The sequence below is a fragment of the Equus quagga genome, chromosome 8, assembly GCF_021613505.1.
Source record: "Equus quagga isolate Etosha38 chromosome 8, UCLA_HA_Equagga_1.0, whole genome shotgun sequence".
NCBI lineage: Eukaryota > Metazoa > Chordata > Mammalia > Perissodactyla > Equidae > Equus > Equus quagga.
The window spans coordinates 45950286-45973873 of record NC_060274.1 but is presented as its reverse complement, the minus strand read 5'-3'; the positions used below and the strand labels follow the sequence as shown (position 1 = coordinate 45973873).

Here is a 23588-nt window from a genome sequence, read left to right as displayed (position 1 = left end):
CCAATATACTACAAGCAGAACTCCACATTCCTCCAAATTCTTCAGGGCTTCATAGTGTTCCACTGACTGGTTGTAGCAGGCTTTACTCAACTAGTCCCCTGATGTTGGCCTGTTGTAAAAAACAAGATTGTTATGTGCTGAGAAAATTCTTATAAGAACAGCAGAGAACTATATGGGCTTAACAGAAATAGGAGGCTAACAACTTTAACAAGAGACCCTGAAATTCATGGACTCCAGTGCTTGACTTAGTGGAGAATGTGAAGTGTTTCCTGTGGATCAGCAGCACTGGCACTGCCTGGGCCCCAGTCCGGACCCACTGCATCGAACACCCACATTTAACAAGTTTCACTTCACAGAACCTGGGCTAAATGGACAGTAATAGCAGGTCAAACAAATGCATTCTCCTAGAGAATTAAGTAATCCCTGGTGGATCTGTGAGCCTATGCCCCAGGAGGACTTTAAAAGGGCACAGCCATCCTTTGCCTCTTCCCATGTTTTGAATAATTTTCCTTAACAATTGTTATCCCCATGTTTCAGATGAGTAAGCAGACTTGGAGAGGTTCTGTAACCTGACTACCATAGTCATAGCAATGATTCAACCAATGAATTCAAGCCCATTTAAACCTGAGTCTGAATTTAGAACCCAAATCCTTGCTAAATGTCTTCCTTCAATTCTTCAGTTTTGAGAGTTCTCATCTTAGTTGTTCATTATTTATTTTTGTCTGTACTATTAACAGAGTGAAGCAGAATGATTAAGGAAACTAGTATCCCTCTTTTACCTTTAAAATTACTATTAAATACAAGGAATGAGACTCTATTTCTAGGAAATCTTGGGTATATGGTTAAACATTTGTGATTTTGACAATTTGTGAGGGGTCCCAAATTCCAGGACAGGTGGTGATGTTAATTGTGCTGAGGCATAAATTTTAATTGGCATGTGGTGTATGGTGGCCAGTTTTCTAGCCCCAAGGTGAGCCTAGCATAAAGGATGTCATTGGCTTCATTAATCTCTCCTCCTCATTTGTGGAGGGCACTTGTGACACAAGGACACCATTTGTGGTGGCGTTTATGAAGCTGAGACTCGTGACTTTCCCACAGTGGTATTGCTTATGAATGTCAAGGGTCTACTCTACTCTAGGACATGGCTGCCCACTAATCATCAGAGGTCATCGGTTTGCTTTGATGTTCACACATTCTCAAAGAGACAGTTGATAGAATTCAAAGAATAGACCAGAAATCTTGGAGCATCAGGGGGCCTACCAATTCCCAGGATTCTGGGAATACTTGGATATCTCCAATGACAGAGAATTCAGTACCTCCCAGGCAATCCTATATATCTTTTAGCAATCCCTCTTTGTTGGAAAGTTTTTCTCCCATCCTATGATTTTTATTCACTGTTGCAGTTCTGTTCTCTAGGTTCATGTAGAATCAGCCTCATTCCTTCTTCACAGTCATTGATTAAATAAACATTTATTGACAATTGCTTGTGTCAGTGAGAATACAATGATGAATGGGACATGGAACCTATCATAAAGGAACTTGCAGTCCGGTGAAGCCGACAACCATGTACTAAAGTGACCGAGTCATGGGGATGGTATCTCCCAGGGCATTGTCTTCTTTAACTAGCATCACCAGTCTCTCCAATCCCTTGTCTTGTAGCAGGATTACCCACCCTTGCCACGAGCAGGCTATTATTCATTGGACACATGAGTGCCTCCTATGACATGACAAACTGGACACCATCCTCCAGATGCCCTGGTCCATCTCTGAATTCAGACAGCCAGAGCTGAGTCTCTGGGCCAGGGTTGACCTCTGTCTGAGTCACTTTTAGGGATCGGGCTTTTGGCTTAACTTGAGTGGTCTAACAAGGAAAAGCCCTGAGAAACCCAAGAGGCAGTAACTGGAAGGGTATTTCTGAGGATGTCATCCTCTGTGTCGGTAGTCCTCAGCCCCGGCTGCACCTGGGCAGCTTTGAAAATACAGATTTCTCAGGCCCTACTCCCAGACACATAATTTAATTGGTTTGGCATGGGTTCCTGAGCATTAGTATTTTAAAAATCTTACCAAATGATTCTATTATGCAGGCAGGGTTGCAAACTAAAGCATTTCAAATACAAAAGGTTGCAAATTAAAGAGTTCCCATTCCTCTTATTTGAAGTTCTGGTGGAGTGCTCTGAATGTTGTGTCTCCTAAATGATGAAACTCATGGAACTGGTCAGATTTGGCAGGGAGCTTAGAACCCTCAGCCTACACACCCTTCCTTTTAACTGTCTGTTCTAATTTGTATTAGCTCTAGTGTTGGTTTTTAAAAATAGTTGTATTTTCTTATATATGTGGAAGGATGATTTTTGAGGAGTTCAGTTATTTCTCTATTTTTTTCTTTCCCTTCCCCTAACAGGGGCATATTGGAGATAGACTTCTCAAGTTCACTGAAGAAAATAGGATATGAGGAAAGAGACGGTGCCTGAGGAAAATATGGAGAGGAGAAGAGGGATTTTCTTCAGACAAAAGCAATTTTTCCCTGGGCTGGAGGAAAGAGAGAGAGAGAGAGAGAGAGATCTGAGAAATCCACTATTGTAGATTTTGACAATGCCCTAAGAAAAGGACAAGGCTTCGGAGGGAGAGAGCCACGACACACCAGGAAGGATGGACCCAATGTGACCAATGATTCCTCAGCTCAACATGACCAGAGCAAGAGAGCCAGCAAGGCCTAAGGATTCAAGAAAAGGCAGCCAGGGCAGGCAGACGGCAGGTGCTCGGGGCACTGTGGGAGGCCGCAGAAGCTTGATGTTGTGAGTGGGGGCTTTCCCAGGATTACTGAGGTTGACTTTTTTGCTAGCTCAATAAGACAGGGCTTGAACATGAAATTAAGGCGATTCATTAAAAAAACAGGAAAGAAAGAAATGTGATTTCTTACACATTTGATATTGGGGATTAAGAGTTTTCCCTGTTACACACTTAAAATCATCTCAAAGGATTTCTGAAATGAAGCAAGCCATAACTTAACAATTAAGTAAATAAGATGAAAAATGAAAGCCTACACCAGGTGTGCTCTGTGAGTTCAGATCAACTGCCTCACCCAGGCCACAGAGATGTGTGTCCTAGCTTCTGAGTGCTCTCCTGGGGCAGATGGTGTCACGTAAATCAGCTCTGAAGGCCCTGAGGATCCAGCAACACTCCCAGAAAAGCTCTCAGAAAGAAGGTGCAGTTTCAAAATAATTTCATCCCAGTCAACCCCTTAATGTTTTTTCAGACAGCCTCAGTGAGGTGTAATTGAAATACAATAAACTGTACCTATTTAAAGTGTACAGCTTGATAACTTTTAATAAATGTGTACACAGGTGAAATCATGACCAGGATCAAGATAAGGTATCATCTCCAACCCCAAAATCCCTCCCCTGCCCTTTGGTAATCCCTTTCTCCCACCCACGGCTCCCCTAACCCCAAGCAACCACTGAACTGCTTTCTTTATATCTAAGACATCTTTGCCTAATACAAGAGCACAAAAATTTTCTCTTAGAAATTTTATAGTTTTAACTTTTACTTTTAGATCTATGATCCACTTTGAGTTAATTTTGTATAAAGCGTGAATTACAGATGAAAGTTAATTTTTGTTTGTACATGCATATCTAACTGTTCCAAAACAGTAATTTGAAGCCCCTATCCTTTCTCATTGCATTGCCTTTACACCTTTATGACAATCAATTGTCTGTATACGTGTGGGTCTGTTTTGTTTCATTGATCTGTTTGTCTCTCCTTATGCCAATACCATACTGTGCTGATTACTCTGTTTTTATAACAAGCTTTTAAATCAGGTAGTGTTAGTTCTCCCAATTTTAGAATCAGTTTGAAAGTTTCTACCAAAACAAAATAGCTAGGATTTGTCCTGGGAATGCCATGAATCTATAGATTAATTCATAGAGAATTGACATCATAACAATATTTAGTCTTCCAATCCATGAACGAGGTATAGCTCTGTCTTTCCATTCATTAGGTCATATTTAATTTTTCTTAGCAATGTCTTTTAGTTTTCAGTGTGCAAGTGGTTCACACTTTTTGTCAGATTTATCCTGAACTAATTAATACTTTTGGGTACTATTATAAATAACAGTTTGTATATCAATTTCCAATTGTTTGTTGATAATATATAGAAACACAATTGATTTTTCACGTCAATCTTGTGTCCTGCAATCCTGTTAAACTCACAAATAAAGTAACTTTTGTGTAGATTCCATCAGATTGTCTGCATGGATAATCATGTTGTCTGAAAATAAAGGTAGTGTTACTTCTTCCTTTCCAATCTGGATGCCTTTCTTTCCTTTTCTTGCAATACTGTACTGGCTATAACCACTAGTCCAGTTTGAGTGAAGTGGTGAGACTAGACAAATTTATCTTGTTCCTGATCTTAGGGGAAAAGCATTCAGTCTTTCACCATTAAGTATGATGTTAGCTATAAGTTTTTCACAGGTGTCTTTTATCGGGTTGAGGAAGTTCCCTTTTGTTTCTAGTTTTCTGAGAGTTTTTATCAGAAATGAATGTTGTATTTTGTCAATGCTTTTTATGCATTTATTGGGATGATCATATGATTTTTCTTTGTGATTTTGTTAATATTATTAATTAATTATTGGTTTTTGATTGCTAAACCATATATGCCTTCCTCAGATACATCCAATTTGGTCATGATTTACTTTTAATTTTTTTTATATATTATTAGATTCAATTTGCTAAAATTTGTTTTAGAATTTTTGCATCTATATTTATGATAGACATGAGTCTCTAGTTTTCTTTTCTTCTAAAGGATTTGTCTGATTTGGTATCAGGGTAGTGGCTGGCCTCATAGAATGAATTGGGAAGCATTCCTTCTTCAAATTTCTGGAAGAGTTTGTGTAGTGTTTGTATTATTTTCCTTAAGTGTTTGGTAGAATTCCCCAGTGAGGCCATCTTGGCCTGGAGTTATCTTGTAGAAAGGATTTTATCTATAAATTCAATTCCTTTAATAGATAGTAAGGTGAGCCTGTATTATAATGAATTTCCCTCTTAGTACCCCTTTTGTTTCATCCTGTATAGTTGGTATGGTATGTTTTCATTTTCATTTGTGTCCAGATATTTTTTGATGTCTCCTTTAACTTCTTCAATGATCCATTGGTTGTTCAGTAGCATATTGTTTAGTCTCCACATCTTTGTCCCTTCCTCAGCTTTTTTCTTGTAGTTAATTTCTAGTTTAATAGCATTGTGGTCAGAAAAGATGCTTGTATTGTTTAAATCTTCATAAATTTATTGAGGCTTACCCTGTTTCCCAACATATGGGCCATCCTTGAGAATTTTCCATGAGCACTTGAGAAGAATGTGTATTCTGCTGTTTTTGGATGGAGTGTTCTATATACGTCTAAGTCCATCTGGTCTAGTTTTTCATTTAATTCCACTGTTTCCTTGTTGCCTTTCTGTCTGGGTGATCTATCCACTGATATGAGTGGAGCGTTAAGGTCCCCTACTATTATTGTGTTTTTGTTAATATCTCCTTTTAGGTTTGTTAATAGTTGCTTTGTCTACTTTGGTGCTCCTGTGTTGAGTGCATAGATATTTATAAGTGTTACGTCTTCTTGCTGGAGTGTCCCTTTGATCATTATATACTGCCTCTCTTTGTCTCTCTTTACCTGTCTTATCTTGAAGTCTACTTTGTCTAATATAAGTATTGCAACACCTGCTTTCTTTTGTTTGCCATTAGCTTGGAGTATCATCTTTCATCCCTTCACTCTGAGCCTGTGTTTGTCATTGGAGCTGAGATGTGTTTCCTGGAGGCAGCATACTGTTAGGTCTTGTTCTTTAATCCATCTTGCCACTCTGTATCTTTTTATTGGAGAACTCAACCCATTTACATTTAGAGTGATTATTGATATATGAGGGCTTAATGCTGCCATTTTATTGCTTGATTCCTGGTTCTCCAGCATTTCCTTTTTTTCTCGTTCCATGTATTTTGGACTATCAATTCAGTTAGGTAGTTTGTTATGCTGGATTTCTTAGTTTCCTCCTTATTTATTATTTGTGTCTCTGTTCTACTTTTTTGTTTAGTGGTTATCATGAGATTTGTATGCAAAATCTCGTAGATGAGATAGTACATTTTCTGATGACCTCTTATTTCCTTAGACTAAGGCAATTCAGTCTCTTTCCTCTTCCCCTCCTAAGTTGTTTTTGTCACATATTATTCCATCTTGTATTGTCAGTTTGTGGTTAAAATGACAGAATTATATTTGTTTTTGGTGTTTTCCTTCCCTTTATCTTTAATGTCTTACCTGAGTATTTGCTAACCTGTTCTGAAGGATAGCTACAATTTTCTCATTTTGTCTACCTATTTATCTCCCTACTCAGGACTTTGTAACCCCTTTATTCTTTTTTATTTCAAGTATGAGGGCCTTCTTGAGGATTTCTTGTAAGGGGGGGGTCTTATGACAATGAACTCCCTTAGCTTTTGTTTGTCTGGGAAAGTTTTTATTTCTCCATCATAACTGGAGAATATTTTTGCTGGACAGAGTATTCTTACTGGAAAGATTTTGTCCTTCAAATATTTGAATACATCATTCCACTCTGTCCTAGCCAGTAAGTTTCTGCTGAGAAATCTACTGAAAGCCTGATAGGGGTTCCTTTGTAAGTTATTTGCTTCTGGCTTGCTGCTGATAGTGTTTTTTCTTTGTCATTGACTTTTGCTATCTTCACTACTGTATGCCATGAAGTAGGTCTTTTTACATTGACATAGTTAGGAGATCTGGTGGCTTATTTCATGTGGATTTCCATCCCTTTCTGCAGGTTTTGGAGGTTCTCTGCTATTATTTCTTTGAGCAACATTTCTGCTCCTCTTTCCTTCTCTTCTCTCTCTGAAATACCTCTAATCCTTATGTTGCATTTCCTAATTGAGTCAGATATTTCTTAGAGACTTTCTTCATTTCTTCTAACCCTCTCCTCCTCCATCTGAACCATTTCTATATTTCTATCCTGAATGTTGCTGATTTGTTCCTCCATGATATCAGCTCTACCATTCAGGGAATCCATATTCTGCTTCATCTCATCCATTGTATTTTTCATCTCCAATACTTCTGTTTGGTTCTTCTTTGTAGTTTCAATCTCTTTTGTGAAGTAGCTTCTGAACTTGTTGAATTGTCTATCTGCATTCTCTTTTAACACATTGAATTTTTTATTGATAGTGGTTTTGAAATCTCTGTCATTTAGGTTATAGATTTCTGTGTCTTCAGGATTGATTTCCGAGTAGTTGTCATTTTCCTTCTGGTCTGGAGATTTAATATATTTTTTCATACTGCTAGACGGCATGGATTTGCGCTTCCGCATTATGGTAGTATTTGATCGCCATTTCCACCTGTTGCCACTGAGTGGGGCTCAAGAGCTGCATATTCTGAGCTTTCTGTGATCCACGGGGGTAGCTCCCAGGTGTTGGCCTGGGGCACCATGTGGGGGGAGGGGAACTTTCTTTCTCCTGCATGATCTTGGGGGCTTCTTGCTCTGCCCTTACTATCTGCTTTCCTGGGGTGTTGGCTTGGTGAAGACTCCCTCACGATAGCTAATCACCTCTGTGGAGGACTTTCCCCTGGGCTGTGAGGGACCTTGGAGATCTGTGGTGTTCCCATGGAGAGCCACAGCTCCCTCCTCGCTTTCTTCTTGGTGGTCATGTACAATCCAAGGGTTGCTGTCATTCAGGGAGGATGAGGAGCATACTCCTAACTCATTCTACATCCTGGGGGTGGGACTTTAGCACCTCCACCTTCTGACATATGGCTGTGTGGGTCTCTCAGACATCTTTTGTGTTGTGTGGATGTCGTCTGTTGGAATATGAATGTCCTTTTCATTGTATCTTTGAGAGGAGAGTTTACAGGGAGAGCTCACTCCACCATGATGCTGACGTCCCTCCTGCTTTATCTTTATTTTTGAAGTGTTTTTCTTGTAGGTAGCCTATAATTGAATTATGCTTTTTTCACCCAATGTAACAACGTCTGCATTTAGTTGGTGTATTAGACCATTTATATTTAATGTGACTATTGACAGTCTTAGGCAAATTTGTCATCTTTCTGTTTTTCTATTTGTCCTATCTGTTCTTTTTTTCCCTTTTCCTCTTTTTTGCTCTGTCTTCTTTTGGATTAACTGAATTTTTTTAAGGATTCCATTTTATCTTCTTTCTTGGCTTATGCGCTATCACTACTTCTTTTATATTTTAGTGGTTGTTTTAGGAGTTATTGTATACAATCTTAGCAAAGTCTATTTTCTAATAATATCATACCACTTCACATGTAGAATGAGAACTTTACAATACTGTACTTCCATTTCTCCTGTTCCAACCTTTGTTTCATCGTTTTTATGCATTTTGCTTTTATATATGTTATTAACCTCACACTGCATTTTTGTTATTTTTATATAAATAGTTATCACTTAAAGAGATTTGAGTAATCAGAAAACAAAACTTATGTATTTACCTATGTGATTATCATTTCCACAGTTTTTCAATGTGTTTTGCAGAGTCATACTTTCATCTGGTATTATTTTACTTCTGACTAAAAGACATATGCTGTAACATTTTATTTTTTTTGTGCAGGTCTGCCGGTCATGGATTTTTTTCAGCTTTATATTTCTTATGTTGTCTTTATTTTGTCTTTGTGTTTGGAAGATATATTTGATGGGCATAGAATTTTAATTGACAAGATTTTTTTTTCTTTAGGTATTTAAACATGTTTGTCCACTGTTTTCTGACTTGTATTGTTTCTGAGGAGAAATTTGATGTCATCTTTGTCTTTTTTCTTCATATAAAATGTTTCTTTCTTTTTATGGCTCCTTTTAAGATTCTTTATAAGTAGTTTAAACAATTTGGTTATCATGTTTCTTGGCATAGTTTTCACTATGATTCTTGTTGAGCTTCTTGGATCTGTGGGTTTACAATTTTCATCAAATTTGGACAATTTTCAGCTGTTTTCTTTTTTCAAAATTTTTGTCCCCTCCTCCTCCTTCAGCGACTTCAACTGGACATACAATAGGTTGCTGAAGTTCACACTCTCTTTTTTCTTTGTATTTTATTTTGCTTAGTTTCTATTGCTATATTTTCAAGTTTACTAATCTTTTCTTGTGCAATGTCTAATCTGCCATTAATCCCAGTCAATTTATTTTCATCCCACATATTGTAGTTTTCATCTATAGAAGTTATATTTGTGTCATTCACACAAACTATGTCTCTTTAATATTTTGAACATATGGAATACAGTTATGATAATGGAATAAATGATGGGGTAATGTACTGTCTGATGATTCTAATGTCTGTGCAATTCTGGGTCAGTTTCAATTGGTCTTTATGGATCATGTTTTCATTGATGCTTCTTTTCATTCCTGATAATATTTTATGGGATACCAGACATTTTGAATTTTACTTTGTTGAATGCTGGATATTTTTGTATTCTTATAAATATTCTTGAGTTTTGTTCTAAAAATGCAGCTAATCTACTTAGAAACAATTTGATTCTTTCAGGTCTTGCTTTTAAGATTTGCTAGGTGGGAACAGAACAGTGTTCAGTGTAGGGCAAATTATTCCTCACTACTGAGACAAGACCTTTCTGTACCCTCTATCCTGATTCCTTGTTAATCCTGGTGGGGAATAGGCATTATTCCAAGCTCCTGTGATTTGCTGGGCATTGCTCCTTCTAATGCTTTTGGATGCTTCTTTCTTCACTCTCAGATAATTTCCTCACATACATGTACTGATCATTCCTAAGTTGAATATTCAAGGAAACCTTCTGTTGATCTCTGGACAGTTCTGTCTGTATGCAGCCCTCTCTTTTCTGGTACTCTGTCTTGGTTTCTTTGGACTCTTAGCTCCACCTCCTCAACCCAAGGAGTTTGTCAAGGTCTGCAGTTTCCCCCTCTCTGTGCTGCTACATGGAAACTCTGTCAAGTGAATAAGGTGAATCAATCATAAGATTCAACTCATTGGTTTTCTCTCTTGCAGAGATCACTGCCATTCATTGCTTCATGTGTATTGCCTTGAAAACTATTGTTTCATGTGTTTTGACCATTGTTCTGTTTTTTTCAGGGAGGAAGGTAAATCTGGTTCCTGATAATCCATCTTGGATGTTGGCAGAAACTTAGATTCCTTAATATTTCACCCTTTAAGGCAATTGAAGTAGTACTGGATGATGTGTATCAATTTTGTTGCCCAATCAAAAAGAGAAGAGATTAATCATGAGGGAAATAAAAGATTCCATGGAATAATGCCTTGTTTCATGACATACAGTAAGGAAAATGCTTAAAATAGATGAAGTAGGATCTAGCTACTCCAAAAAAGATGACTGTCTTCCCCACAACTCTCCACAGTTAGCTCTCCCTCCAAAAGCTGAGACTGATTCAATTCCAGGCCAATTTTGATAATTAGATGACAGGATATAAATATCTCTGAGGGTATGAAATAGAATAGGAGGCTGAAAAATGATTGGAAAGGAATCTACCTCTCCTTGAGTGTCTGCTGTGTGTTGGGCACCAGGTGTTTCCTATGACATCTCATTTCATCTTCATGACAAACTTTTAAGGCTGGAACTATTATCATCCCACCTTCACAGATGAACAAATGAAGTCCTGCAGACAGTAGGTAGTACACCCATGCTCACCGAAGTCCGGAATGTGAGCCCAGGTCAGTCACCATCCAGTGGTTATTCTCTTCCATCCACACTCTATAGGGTGGTCTCTCTGACTGTGGTCACTTGAGACTGAAGCAGCAGCAGCAGCAGCAGGAGGCAGAATCAAGTATAGCATATCAGAACACACCATCCCAAAATATCCCACTCTGGCATAAGGATTATTTTGAGCTGAAGACAATCAGGATAAAGCAGATACAGGATGAATTCTCTGCTCTCCACCTATCTACCTGAAAGCAGAAGATAAATTCTGCTTGTGAAGGTGTCCTCCACCTCCGACACCAGGAAAGGGATAACAAACTTATCACTGGGGATGAGATGGCACCAAGAAAGGGTCTACCCAAGCAAACCTCGCTAACTAGCCTTTATCTACCATCACTTTCCCCATATATTTGCCTTCCCACGAATTGCAACTCCTAGAAGCTCAGAGTCCTTTCCTTTGTCCTTCATTTCTCTTAAAATTTATCTTCCTTTGTCTGGATGGTACAAAAACCTACAAGCCTAGCCATTTCTTGGGGGTTTCTCTTCTTTCTGTGAAGTCCCCCAATGCCATGTAAAACTTTTAACATCAAATAAAATTGCATTCCTTTCATCCTATTGCTTTGTCTATTGTCAGTTCAACTGAAGACCCAGTCACTGAATTAAGAGGATAGAGGGAAATTTTTCTTCCCCTACCAAGACATCAGAGATCTTGGCTCCAGAAACCTGGGTGCCAAGGGGTACAGGAGCCAGCAGCAAGAAGCGTCACAGTCTGAGCTACATCCTTATTGCAGGTGAGCTTCTTATATTCCTTATTGAGGCTAGGGCGGAGCTCAACAGAGGTCAATGTGGGACCCCAGGTACATATAGAATAGGAGCATCCATCAAGGTTAGCAGGGTTCTTGGCCTGATCGAGGACATCGCCATAGACCCACTGGGTGGGAGAGATCCCTACTCTTGATGTTGACACAGTTTATGAAAGGATTAATTTCAGGAGGCATAATGGCTGAATCACAGATTTAAAGGGTAATTTGAAAAATCAAACCATAAGCAAATGATACTGATAAAACACATTTACCTGGTTGCAAGCCTGTTTCCACCCTTAACTGGCTAAGTGACTGGGGTACGTTTTTACCACCCCAGGGCTCAGTTTCTCCCTCTCTCAGTGGGAGAGTTAGGCTGGGTGTGCAGAAAGGCTGTCTCCAAGCTGGTGCAGGAAGACCTCCTCCCCGAAACACAGGGCTGGCTGTCAGCTGCCTGTGCTCCATCCTGCCGACATTCATTCACCACTAGATGGAGAGCTTCTCTCAGCTTTCCCCAGGGCTCTGGGCATGCCTTGCAGGTGGCTGTATGCCTCTCTTTGAATTCTGATACCATTTTAAGAGGTTCCGACTCAGATGTTGGAAAATGTTCAGTTAATTAATTTGCTAAAATCTCAAGTTTGGGGTTTCTTTACTTTTGCCTATTTTAATGTGATGCACTTAAATTTTTTTCAAGGTATGCTTAATGAATTGGATTTTCAAACTGCTCTGGCTTGTATTTATTACTGAGAGCAGAGCCTTTACTGATGCCTACTACTATGTATGTAAAAAGTGCCTTGAATCCCTTTTAAGTGAACTGTTCTTCCTTGAGCCAACCAGACATGATGAAATAGAGGCAGAGAGAGCCTAGGGACCAGCTTCCTTTCAGCCTAGGTACTTTCAAAAATTTCTGTTATCTACCAGAGTGTTCCTGAGTCCTCAGCACAGAGATGAACACACAGGAAATGGTGCTCAATTATGAGTTGATCACCTGGTAGGACATTTTGCAAGTACTTTCTTTATGTATATTATCTCACTGAATCCTTCCTACTCCTCCTAGAGTAAGCATTTTTAATCTCTGTTTTCACAGAGTAGGCAGGTCAGACTGAGTTACTAACCATACAGGACCCCTCTCCCAGCCCAGCACACACAGAGTTTGGGATTAGGAATGGCCTAGACTTAGTTTACGTGCCCCTGGTTGTGTGATTGCTCAGGCGTTCTCAGGCCTGTATTTTGCAGTAGGGGCAGAGAGAAGCCTGAGCATTGGGGTGGCTGCTGCTGGCTGACATGGTCACAGGCTGGGCTGGGAGATCCCCAGTCCTCAAGTGAAACCTTCTAGGGATGTGTCCCACCTGGCCCTGGGGTCCAGTGGAGACCAGCATGCTCCACTGAAGGAAGAACTGGACGATTGAGCTGGCATTTGTCTTCAAGCCGAGATGCAAGCACAGCTTCAACTCCAAGAACATGGGAAACCTGGCAAGGGGAGGATCCTGAAATGCAAATGCCTCCTGGAGGCCCAGATTCCGCACATTGGGTGAATGTGTGGAAATAGCAGCTTTCACAAGGAACATTTCTCTAACTGCAAAGGAAATTAGGCAAGCAGTTTATTTAGGAGAAGCAGAAGCAAGAGGAAAGTGATTTGCCTTTTTTTCCTCTTTTTCTCCTGGGAGGAGGGTGATCCTGCAAGAATCTACCAGCAAGGCCTAACAAGTTCTTCCCTATTTGCTGGAAATCCCACCCTCCTGCCACTGCTCATCACAGTTTCTGTTTTGTAGGTTGCTGCTGCCAGGAGGGGACTGGAGGTCACAGAGGAACCTAGCCAGGGCTCAGACTCATGGGGAAACAAGGTAGAAGTTGAGGAGATGCTGAGGGTTTGGCTGCATTGGGGGAAAAGCAGTCCCCACGTTAGCCAACACCTTGAAGGGACAAGTGAGCCTGCTTTATAAAAAGCACATGTCCTCAGGCAAATGTGATTTCCCTGGCTGGCAGAGTGAAAGGCCTGGTCCCCAAAGGGGAAGTGAAAGTTGCTGCATAATTTGAATATTGAAGGCAGGTTTCAGGATTCAGTAACCCAGGGCAGGCTTTGGGAACAAGCTGGGAGCTCAGGGTTTACTTGGGGAGGGAATTACTGTTTGCAGGGCACAGCCCTATTCCAGGCACCCTGCTGGACACTGGGGGCTGGGGAGCAAGGCGGACATGGGGGTCTCATCAGCACTCTCTGCAGACCTTTCCACAGTGATGGACAGGTTCCACATCCGCACTGTCCAGTATGGTAGCAAGAGTCACACGTGGCTTATTGAAAGCGTGGAATGTGGCTATTGCAACCGAGGGACTGAATTTTCTACTTTACTTAATTTTAATGAATTTAAATTTAAATAGCCACATGTGGATAGTGGCTACTATATGGAACAGCACTGTTCTATGTAGAACCTCTATTCGAGGAATGAAACAAATACTCTGAGATGTAGGTTCTGGCATCTTCATGCTACAGGTGTGAAATAGGTTGCTGTTTCTCCAAGGAAATAGTCAAGAAGTCGAAATCCTCTCGCTTCTATAAAGACATGCCCTCTCAGTTACTCTATATTTGATCTCTCAGTATAGCCTAAATGGGGGTGTGTATGCACCCAGAGTGTGTGGCAGTGACCAAGTAATCCTAAGGGAAAGAAATTAGTTTCCTTTTTGGTTGCTTCACATGATCCTGCTGTACACGAGTTCCAGCCCAGGTCATCAGGAGTCTGAGCTGACTCCAACCCCATGGTGTGGTGACAGGTATGGCTCCCACCAGCTGGGGCACCCCAGGAGAGGTCCGTGGCTCTCTAAGACTCTTTCACATTGTCTCTAAGATATGGGGATAACGACACTGCTGTTGCAGGATTGCTGTTCGCATTGCCCCTGCAGTATTCTTTGTTCTATGTGTCTGACCCATAGAAATATTCATTCAGTGACTGTGTATCTGTGTCCACTGGGAGGAATGCTGCATTCAGTCATGAGGTGGGAAGGCTATTTAAGTCCTGGGTGCAGAGGCCTTCATAAGAAAGGCCTGGCATTGAGAAATGATTTCCTTTTTGGTCAACGTTGTAAATGCCGGAGGAGGCTGTTGATTCAGGTGTGGTAGTTTCCCACCTTCTTGGATATTACGGCAGAATTGAAGTCACACATTCATCATGTCCTGATCTTCAGCAGCTCTTTGTATTAAGAAATATTTAGATCAACAGAAACACTGATATTAGAACATGAAGTGAGGAATTATAATTATTTCACAAACATTTATTTGAACACCTACTGTGTGTTATTAGGTTAAGCATTGTGCCCCATGGGGTGCTTGGTAGAATATTGGAAGGCTGTGTCAATTGTGGCTTTGTCAGTGAGCTTTTTAAGATGTGGAGATTGTCACTCAGAGTGGAGATTTAATTTTATCCTAAGATTGGGTTAAGGATTTTGTGTAATATAAAGCAGGATCTGTCAAGGAACTTCTTTCTGAACCTCACTTCATCCAAGAAGGTGAACTCTTGGCATCTCATGCTGTGTTTGTCTGATACTCGGCTAAGACTTTGAAAAGAATTCCCACATATTAACAAGTTCAGTATGGCTGAACCTTTTTTTTTGTGCTGTTTTTTTCCTGCTCAGTTTTCTATTACTTCTGATTTTCCTTCTGAATTACCAGTCCTTCTCAGCACATTTCTTCATGCCATTGTTGAAACTCAGGTACACACTGTAGAAGTGGATATTCAACTTTCTTTATCATGTTTTTTCCCCAAAACTCTTTTGTCTGCCTAACTCTTGTCCTAACCTCCCAACTTAAAGTATTGTAAGCAAGTTTTACAGTATTCAAGTGAAACAACTTTGAGGATTCCTCCTCAAAGGGAGGTGGGCGAAATGGGTGAAGGGGGTCAAAAGGTACTGACAAATAAAAATGGCAAGTAATAGGATATATTGGAATATATGAGGAAGCCATTTGGTGTAAACCCAATTCGGCCTGACCTTTTCTTTCCAAAAGGGCCTGACGGAGGCCATTGAGCATGCATTATATATCTGCTTTAGAGATTCCCTATGGCAAGAGCAAAGGCCCTTGAGATAAAGGTGCAACTTCCCTCCCCCTCCCAACGTTGGCATCTCCTTAAGGATTAAGTATCTTTCCTCAGGCTAGAAACTGATTGCTGCGCTCACCTGTGACTGCCCAGCTTGAGACAATAGACTTGCCTCCTGCTACGCCCACCAAGATAGCAGACCCACTACCTGCTGTGTCCATCAAGTGCTGTGCCGACAGGGCAATCTTGTGACTATTGTGGGAGGGACATTTCAATCATATGTGAAACACCCTCTTTGAGGGTATATAACCACCCTGTGTACCCCCACTTCTTTGGAGTGCTCTGTTCCTTTGTGGAAAGACTCTCCCGGGTTATAATCCTAAGATTTAAGCTCAGAATAAACTCACCCAAATTTTCACTTATAGATTGGTTATGGATTATTTTCGTCAACAGTACAAACTTGCAGTTATAGCATAAATAAGTCATGGGATGTAACGTAGAGCATGGCGACTACAGTTAATACTACTGTAGTGTACATTTGAAAGTTGCTAAGAGGGTAAATCTTAAAAGTTCTCATCACAAGAAAAAAAGTTTTTGCAAATTTTGCAACTATTTGTGGTGATAGATTTAAAAAACCTGACTGAATCTAAATTGAAAAGTCTGTATACTGTCAAATATAAGTATGAATAATACCTAAAGGCATCCAGTCATAGAGAACTGTTTGGACAACAAAGATAATTTATTAGCTTAACTGATAGCTTTCTCTTTCCTTTACATTAAAAACAACAGATATATTATTAAGATATTCTATTTCTTCAATATTGGCATATTGCTTTTATTTTGTTATTGTAAATCGCATTATCTTAGATATCTGGTATCTGTGAACATTGTATGACTTTGGGGAAATTGCTTGGCCTGTCTATGCTGAGGACTCTTTATTTGTCTATGAGAATAATGGAACTTAGTAAGAATCACAGGAATACCTACACAGGGTTCCTCTCAGTGTACCTGGTATACAATATCAACTCAGCCAGTGTTATTTTTTTCCAAGTCTTCAAGCATTTTACAGCTAGTGAACCAAGACTTGAACCAGAAAACATATATAGAAATGATATGTTGCTACTCTTCACATGTCAACACAGACATTCAGGATGTAAATGTGTTCTGAATTCTCCAAGCCCTAAATCAGGTCCTAAATTTCAACATCGAATAGAGGCATGGAAGGCCAAGGAAAGAGACTCCCCTGACTTTTTTTTCTGTCATAAAGGGAATGACTCTTAGGCCCCCAGTCTCAACTTTGAAATCCCCTGGCTATACCCCTGTTGGAAGCAGTTGGATGTGCCCACGAGATGGTTCCACTCTCATGGAAAGGCTCACTTCCAGAAGGCAGGGGACAGCCCACACGGGGACCCTTTTGTGGCAGAGGCATCAGTCGGTTCCAGGGAGGGTTGGGAGGCAACCTTCAGGGCCAGGGGTCTGTTCTCTCACCCCAGCTTCACCCTTGGGATGTGTGACATCCACCAAGTCACCAACCTGAGCCTATGTCTTCATCCAAGTCGCGGGTGCTAATGACTGCCCAGTGGGGTGAGGGGATCAACATGAGGAGCACGCAGAGGCCCTGGCACAGGGCCTAGTGATGCAAGAATGGCCTTATTGGGCAGCCGTCCGGGACCTCAGTGCTGGAGGACAGCCTGGGGAGCTTCTCCTAGAGACGGCAGGCTGGGTGTGGTTCTGCCCTGCCCTAAAGTGTTTCCCCTCCTAGAGTGATATGATTTGGATAATAATAAAAAAGGGCAGTGGGGATTTTGGGGGGGTTAAATCCATTTGTGGGAAGGTGATTAAATAAACTATATTCCATTCTTCTTGGAACCTTTCAAATGTTAACGTACAGTGTGAATCTCCAAAAGGGGGCAGGAGTGTGTGGCTTTTCCTGAACCACTTTGCCCCATTCTCCTTTTTGCATTATGCATAATGGGCTTTAGGAAATGTGGCTCAAGGGTGACTCTCTGTGACCTTGAAAAAGTCAGTCTGCTTCCCTGGCTTTAGTTTCACTACCTGAAATTGGTGCTCACACCCATCTCCGCCCTTCCTCCAGAGAGCCCAAGCTGTCACTTAACAGCCAGGCAGCTCCAGGACTAGGACAGGGGCTCATTTTCTGCCCCCTGCCCTTAGTCTTGATGCTGAGAGAGCCCTTCTCCGGCTGAGGGTGGACTCCCCCCTCCTCTCGCTGGTACCCCCTGGTGGGCCAGCCCCTCAGCACCATAGAGGCTGCAGGCCCTGAAAGCCCAGGACATTCTAACCAAACTCCATGGCATGGCCTTCCTCACACAAGCTTCCACGGCCGAGCCTCTGCACCTGTACTCATCTGCCTCTCTGCCTCAAATTGTCTTGCCACCTTTTTTTTCACCTAAATAACGCCTTCTCTCGTTTAGTTCAACTATGTCCTTACTGATTTCCTGCCTGCTGGATCTGTCCAGTTCTGAGAGAGGGGTGTTAAACTTTCCAGCTCTGACAGTAGATTCCTCTATTTCTCCTGGCAGTCCTATCAGTTTTTGCATTACGTATTTTGATGCTCTGTCGTTAGGCACACACACATGAAGGTTTGTTATGTCTTCTCAGAGTATTGACCCCTTTATCATTATGTGATGCCCCTCTTTATCCCTGATAATTTTCCTTGCTCTGAAGTCTGCTTTGTCTGAAATTTATGTGGGTACTTCTATTTTTTTTTTGTTTCTCTGGGAAAGATTCACCCTGAGCTAAGATCTGTTACCAATCTTCCTCTCTTTCTCTCTCTTTTTTTTTTTTCCCCAAAGACCCAGTACATAGTTGTGTATTCTGGTTGTAAGTGCTTCTAGTTCTTCTGTGTAAGCTGCCACCAGGGCATGGCTACTGACAGACAAGTGGGATGGTTTCACTCCTGGGAACCAAACCCCAGGCCGCCAAAGTGGAGCACACAGAACTTCAACCACTAGGCCATCAGGGCTGGCTCTACTCTCACTTTCTTTGAATTAGTGCTATCAAGGTATATCTTTCTATACACCTTTACTTTTAATCTATAGATGTCTTTATATTTAAAGTGACTTTCTTGTAGACAACCATTGCTGGGTCTTGTTTGTGGGTCCACTCTGAAACTCTGTGCTTTAATTGGTGCTTTTAGACCAACGACATTTAAAGGGAATAGTGAAGCAGTTGGATTAATATCTACCACATTTGCCACTGTTATCTATTTGTTGCCTTTTTTCTTTATTTGTTTCTTTTTTGTCTTTCATTCTTCCTGCCTTATCTGGTTTTAATTGAGTATTCAGCATGATTCCGTTTCTTCTCCTCTCTGCTCAGTCTCTCAAGATTTCACTGAGAGGCACTTGGTCCAGTGGACCCCAGCAGGCCTGCCTTCTCTGCCTCTCAGTGCTTCTCGCTCGATGTCAGCAGCCTTCCCCCAGGACCACTCAGCCTGTCCCCTGCATGAGACGTCCTGCGAGGGCCTGAATGCCAGGATGCACAGAGGACTCTCCTGGAGAGTGCAGGGAGGCTGGGAGCCTGGGGCCTGCATCCCATTGCCTCCTGCCATTCTCTAGGAAGAGTGATGCTGGCCCTGAAGCAAGTGGAAAGATGGGAGGGGACTTCAGAAGGAAGAGTCCTGGGCTGTGGGGGTCCTGGTCATCATCTGAGGTAAGACCACGGGGAGCCCAGGGAGCAGGAAGGAGGATCCATCCTACACCCTACACATTATTCCAGGGCTGTGGGCGCCTACTCTTTCTTGCTGTTGGAGGTTTGGGGATGACAGAAGCAAGACTTCTACCTTCCAGAGGCTCACAATCTGATGGAGGAGGTGGACACTTAACACACAGCATTGTGAAAGTCACAACATAAACTTAAACAAAGATTCTAGGAACACAGAGACCTGGTCCTGAGAAAGCTCCAGAAATCATTTAGGTGTGTTGAGCTCAGCACTGTCATGTTTCTAGCTCAGTAGCCTGGGTGGTTAGAGCCATCACTTGGAGTCAGGTCTTATCAGGACAAATGCCATTCTGGAGAGACTTGAACCATGGGCCAGGGTCCCTGACCTCTCAGGGTCACAGTGATGGTGGCAGACCTCCCTGAACTCATACGCAAGCCTGCTTTATTTTTGTAGTGATCGATATAAACGTACAACTATTTTCCCATGGGATGGTATGAAAGCAATTTAAAAAAGCAACCATGATGCTTAAAGGGGTGGGATCTGGGTGTGGGCAAGGGAAAGCCATGGCGGGTTTTGTGAAGGGCAGTGCCCAGAAGGGAGGAGGGCCCTGAAAGGGGAATTGAATTGAGGGCCCCGAAACCACAGACCCTCCTTTCTGTGGGGCCTGGGCCCGCCCTCACCCACAGGAAACGGGAGGGATAATGGTGATGAGGAAGCTGCCACAGGTGCCAGTGCCAGGACAGTGGTGTGAGATGCCCCAGGAGGTGATGCTACCTAAGAGGAGAGCCTGGTCCTGCCCAAGAGAGCTTTTGGGGTGATGCCGCTGGCAGGGAGGGCACTGCTGGGTGTGTCGGTGTGTCTGTGTGTGCCCAGGAATAAGCCAGCAGAGGACCCCAGTGAGTGTGAGCCTGAGGCCCAGGGCAGAGCAGAGAGAGAAGAGGCCTGGGACTGACTCATGAAGGGAGAAACAAAATCTCTTTGGACAATTCACACACTCAACGTCACATCTAGTTGGTTTGACAAAACATGGGAAAGAAGAAGTGAAATTTGTTAACTTTACCGAGATCCATGCAGTTCACTTCAGGGGACAGTTTTGGTACCAAATTATCCTTGTTATGCAAATTTCCTCCCCAAGCAGCTGGTTCCCAGTTGTGCACGGGGACGTGGTGGGTGCATCTGCTTCCCGTCGTGCCGATTCACCGGGTCGCCACAGCCCATCTGCTCGGCGGGGCGGTGCCCTGCTGCCCAGGAGGAGGTGTGGGGCTGGCTCCTTGAGCAGGAAGGGGACGAGCAGCCAGCTCCCCAGGGACACCCACTGGGCTCAGAAAGGGCGGCCGCAGGAGACAGAGCTCAAGGGAGGTTGGCCTTGTTCCTGTCCTTGGCCTTGCCAAAAAGCAGAAAAAGCAGAGGGGCATCACATTGAGGTTTTTACCTTCCTCCCTAGGAAAATACAGCCCGGAACTTGGCATTTTTGAAGCATCAGGTCCATGCTGAGGTCTGGGGCCATGGTGCATTGAGTTCCCCATTTCTTCTCTGCCAGCTTCTCTCTCGAGGCCCCAACCCACCTCCACTCAGCACCTCTGGCACCTACTTGCCATCCCTCTGCGGAGTCACTCCCTGAACGTCATTGTGAGCATCCTAGACTCAGCCAGTGGCTTCTTAGCCCCTCCCCATTTCATCTGCTTTGTTGGTCCTCTTTATGGCCTCTCTTTTTGCGTAGAGAAGATCTAGGATGCTGTCCTCAACTGGGTTTCCTTCTGTCTGGACCAATCGCTTCTTTTCCTCTGCTGTCTCCCACCCTCTCTCCTCGGTCTCCTTAGGTACCTTCATGTTTCTATCACAGCTTCCCTGTCAGTTATCCATGTGGTGATGACTCTCAAATCTATGACCTTGCTCCAAAGCTGACCTGTTCTCCTCATCCAATTGCTTCAATTAAACAAAATCAAGCTCACTCTTCAAACCGTTGGCCCTATCTTTTCCTATTAACAGCTCAATAGGATCTGAGACTTGGGTAAACTCCTCATTCTCTCTCTAATGTGTAATTGATTTAATCCTCTTAAAGAGATGATTATGCAGCATATATTTATTGAGCACCTTCTTAGTCCATTTGCACTGCTATAACAAAACACCAGAGCCTGGGTGGCTTATAAACAACAGACATGTATTTCTCACAGTTCTGGAAGCCAGAAGTCTAAGATTAGGGTCAGGTGAGGGCCCTATTCAGGGTCACAGATTTCTTGCTGTGTCCTGGCATGGTGGAAGGGACGAGGGAGCTCTCTAGGGTCTCTTTTAACTCTATTCATGAGGGCTGCACCCTCATGACCTAACCACCTCCCGAAGGCCCACCTCCTGACACTCAGGGTTAGGATTTCCATTCATGAATGCTGGGGGGACACAGACACTCAAACCATAGCAAGCAACTACATGAGCAAACTCGTGGAGCTTGCGTTCTAGTGGCAGAGATACAAGCCGTCTGCTCTTTGCTTCCCTCTGATCTCGACTTCTCTCCAGTTTCAGCACCACTGCACAGGTTAAATCTGTATCTCCCTGTCAGGGCTCCTGCTGGGTCCCTCCATGCCTCTCCCTTGCCTTCATGGTATCAATCACTCTCTCCTCCAGGCTTCCAGCTGCTTCCTACCACCTGCTGACTCACTTATTCTCACTCCTCTGGATGCAGGAACTTAGCATGCTTCTGTTTGCTCTCCTGGGGTCTGCTGCCTGCAGGGTAGGGGCTTCTGGTCCCCTCTCCCCCATCTTGCAGGGCAGGGGCTTGGCCGTTTTAGGGGGTGCCTGAGCTTAAGTGCTGCCTGTGTCCAGGCAAGCAAGTCTGTCTAGTTCGGGGTGATGGTTGGCAAGCCACTGTGCTATGTCCTCTAACCTAGGTAGGTTTCATGGGTAACATAGCTAGCATTTTGGTTCCCACTCTCTGATTCTCTTGTTTATATCTGAGTTCTTTCAAATTCAAGAGGGGAAGAGAGAGAGATTATTAATTGTTCCTCCTCCCATGCACACACACAAAAAATGTGGGCTGGAGAAAAGAGTTAAGGCTGCAACTGCCTCAAGGAGGAAGAGGACTGGAGTCTGCTTAGTCCAGTTTGGGGGAGCTGGTCCCACACCTGGTGGTGGACTCCATGGACGTCCAGCTCCAGAATGGTCAGGAGTGGGTCTCTGGAAATTGCATTTTTAGCAGCCACCCAGGTAATTCTGAGCTTTATTTGAGAATCAAGGTCATGTGGGATCATTGGAAGCATTGGCACCCAAGGAAGCCTGGAGTGGGTGAGGGCGTCTCGAGGTAGCCTAGAGCTGGGAACTGGGAATTTGGGTTAATGGCAGGAGAGACCAATGAGAGGACAGGAGCCTGGGCTGCTGATGCAGAATTCTTATTCTAAGGGCCAAGGGAATCCATTTTCTCCTCCTTAGAGGTAGTGAGGGGTGTGTTATTTTGGGAAAGGTAAAGAGAGATGCTGTGTGTAGGCAGCAGCAATATTTTGGCCCCAATCCTGTATGGGAGCTGTGCTGCCAGCTGCTGCTCTGGGTTCTCATGCAGAGAAAGGCCAGAGAGGTTCACACGGATGCCCTGGGCTTCAGAGGACACAGAGCTCCTATGCTGAGAACTTCCCTGAGTCTTACCAATTGCTCAGTTCCTTGAGTGTCCCATTTGTGACTACTTATGTGTTGGAGTGGGGAGGCCAAACAAAAAAAAGGCGAGTTTTGGAAACGGCCATGGAGATTCTGTTCCTTAAGAGTCCACATGTTTTTGAAGAGAATGCAAGAAGGTTTCATCAAGGAGTCACAAAACCTCCAAGATGCTTTATTTTGACAGAAAATATGACCAATTAATTGGAAATGGGATCAGGAATCTTTGAGCCCCTAATCTTGATCTTTAGCACCCCAAATTTCACACTAACATTTAAAATATAGTGCGACTTTTAAATTTACAGCACTCATCAGGAAGAGAGGTGAAATGCACGAGGGCAGCTGTTTCCAGTGGAAATGATAAAATGCACGCAGGCAAGCTCTGGGGCTGCCCCAGGGGGACACAACAGAGATAGAGAGTCCAGGGTGCTCAGAGGCTGCTCCAGGTGTGCTGGGAACAATGGCAGACCCACAGCATTGTGTCCACTCAGTTCCCACTTTGTCCTCCAAGCCTGCCACCTGGCTCTTCTCACCTTGGTAGGTCCTACCCGGAATCTGGTGCTGTCCTCCTGGGGCCACCAGGCAGACCATTCCTGACTCCTCCCACTCCCAAGTGTGCATGTGAACTGCTGTGGTCCTCACGGTCACCCCACAAAGGGGGCACTCCCTCCAGATCAGCCTCCCCAGAGTGGGCCCCATCACTTGGCCACATTGAGTGGATGCACTTTGACCCACTAAGAGTTTGCAGGGGACAAGAGGAAGGTAAATGGACACTAAAGGTTTACAGTGTCAA

The 23588-nt window shown here is 43.0% G+C and overlaps 1 protein-coding gene across 1 annotated transcript in view; it reads right to left on the bottom strand.

The window, feature by feature from the left end:
• IKZF1 (IKAROS family zinc finger 1) overlaps nucleotides 1-23588 on the bottom strand; it is a 120971-nt gene continuing 97383 nt past the window's right edge. Inside the window, exon 10 of the mRNA XM_046669410.1 lies at nucleotides 1-109. Coding sequence (XP_046525366.1) covers nucleotides 91-109 — 19 coding nt within the window. The 3' untranslated portion in view covers nucleotides 1-90. The remainder of the gene's footprint in view (nucleotides 110-23588) is intronic.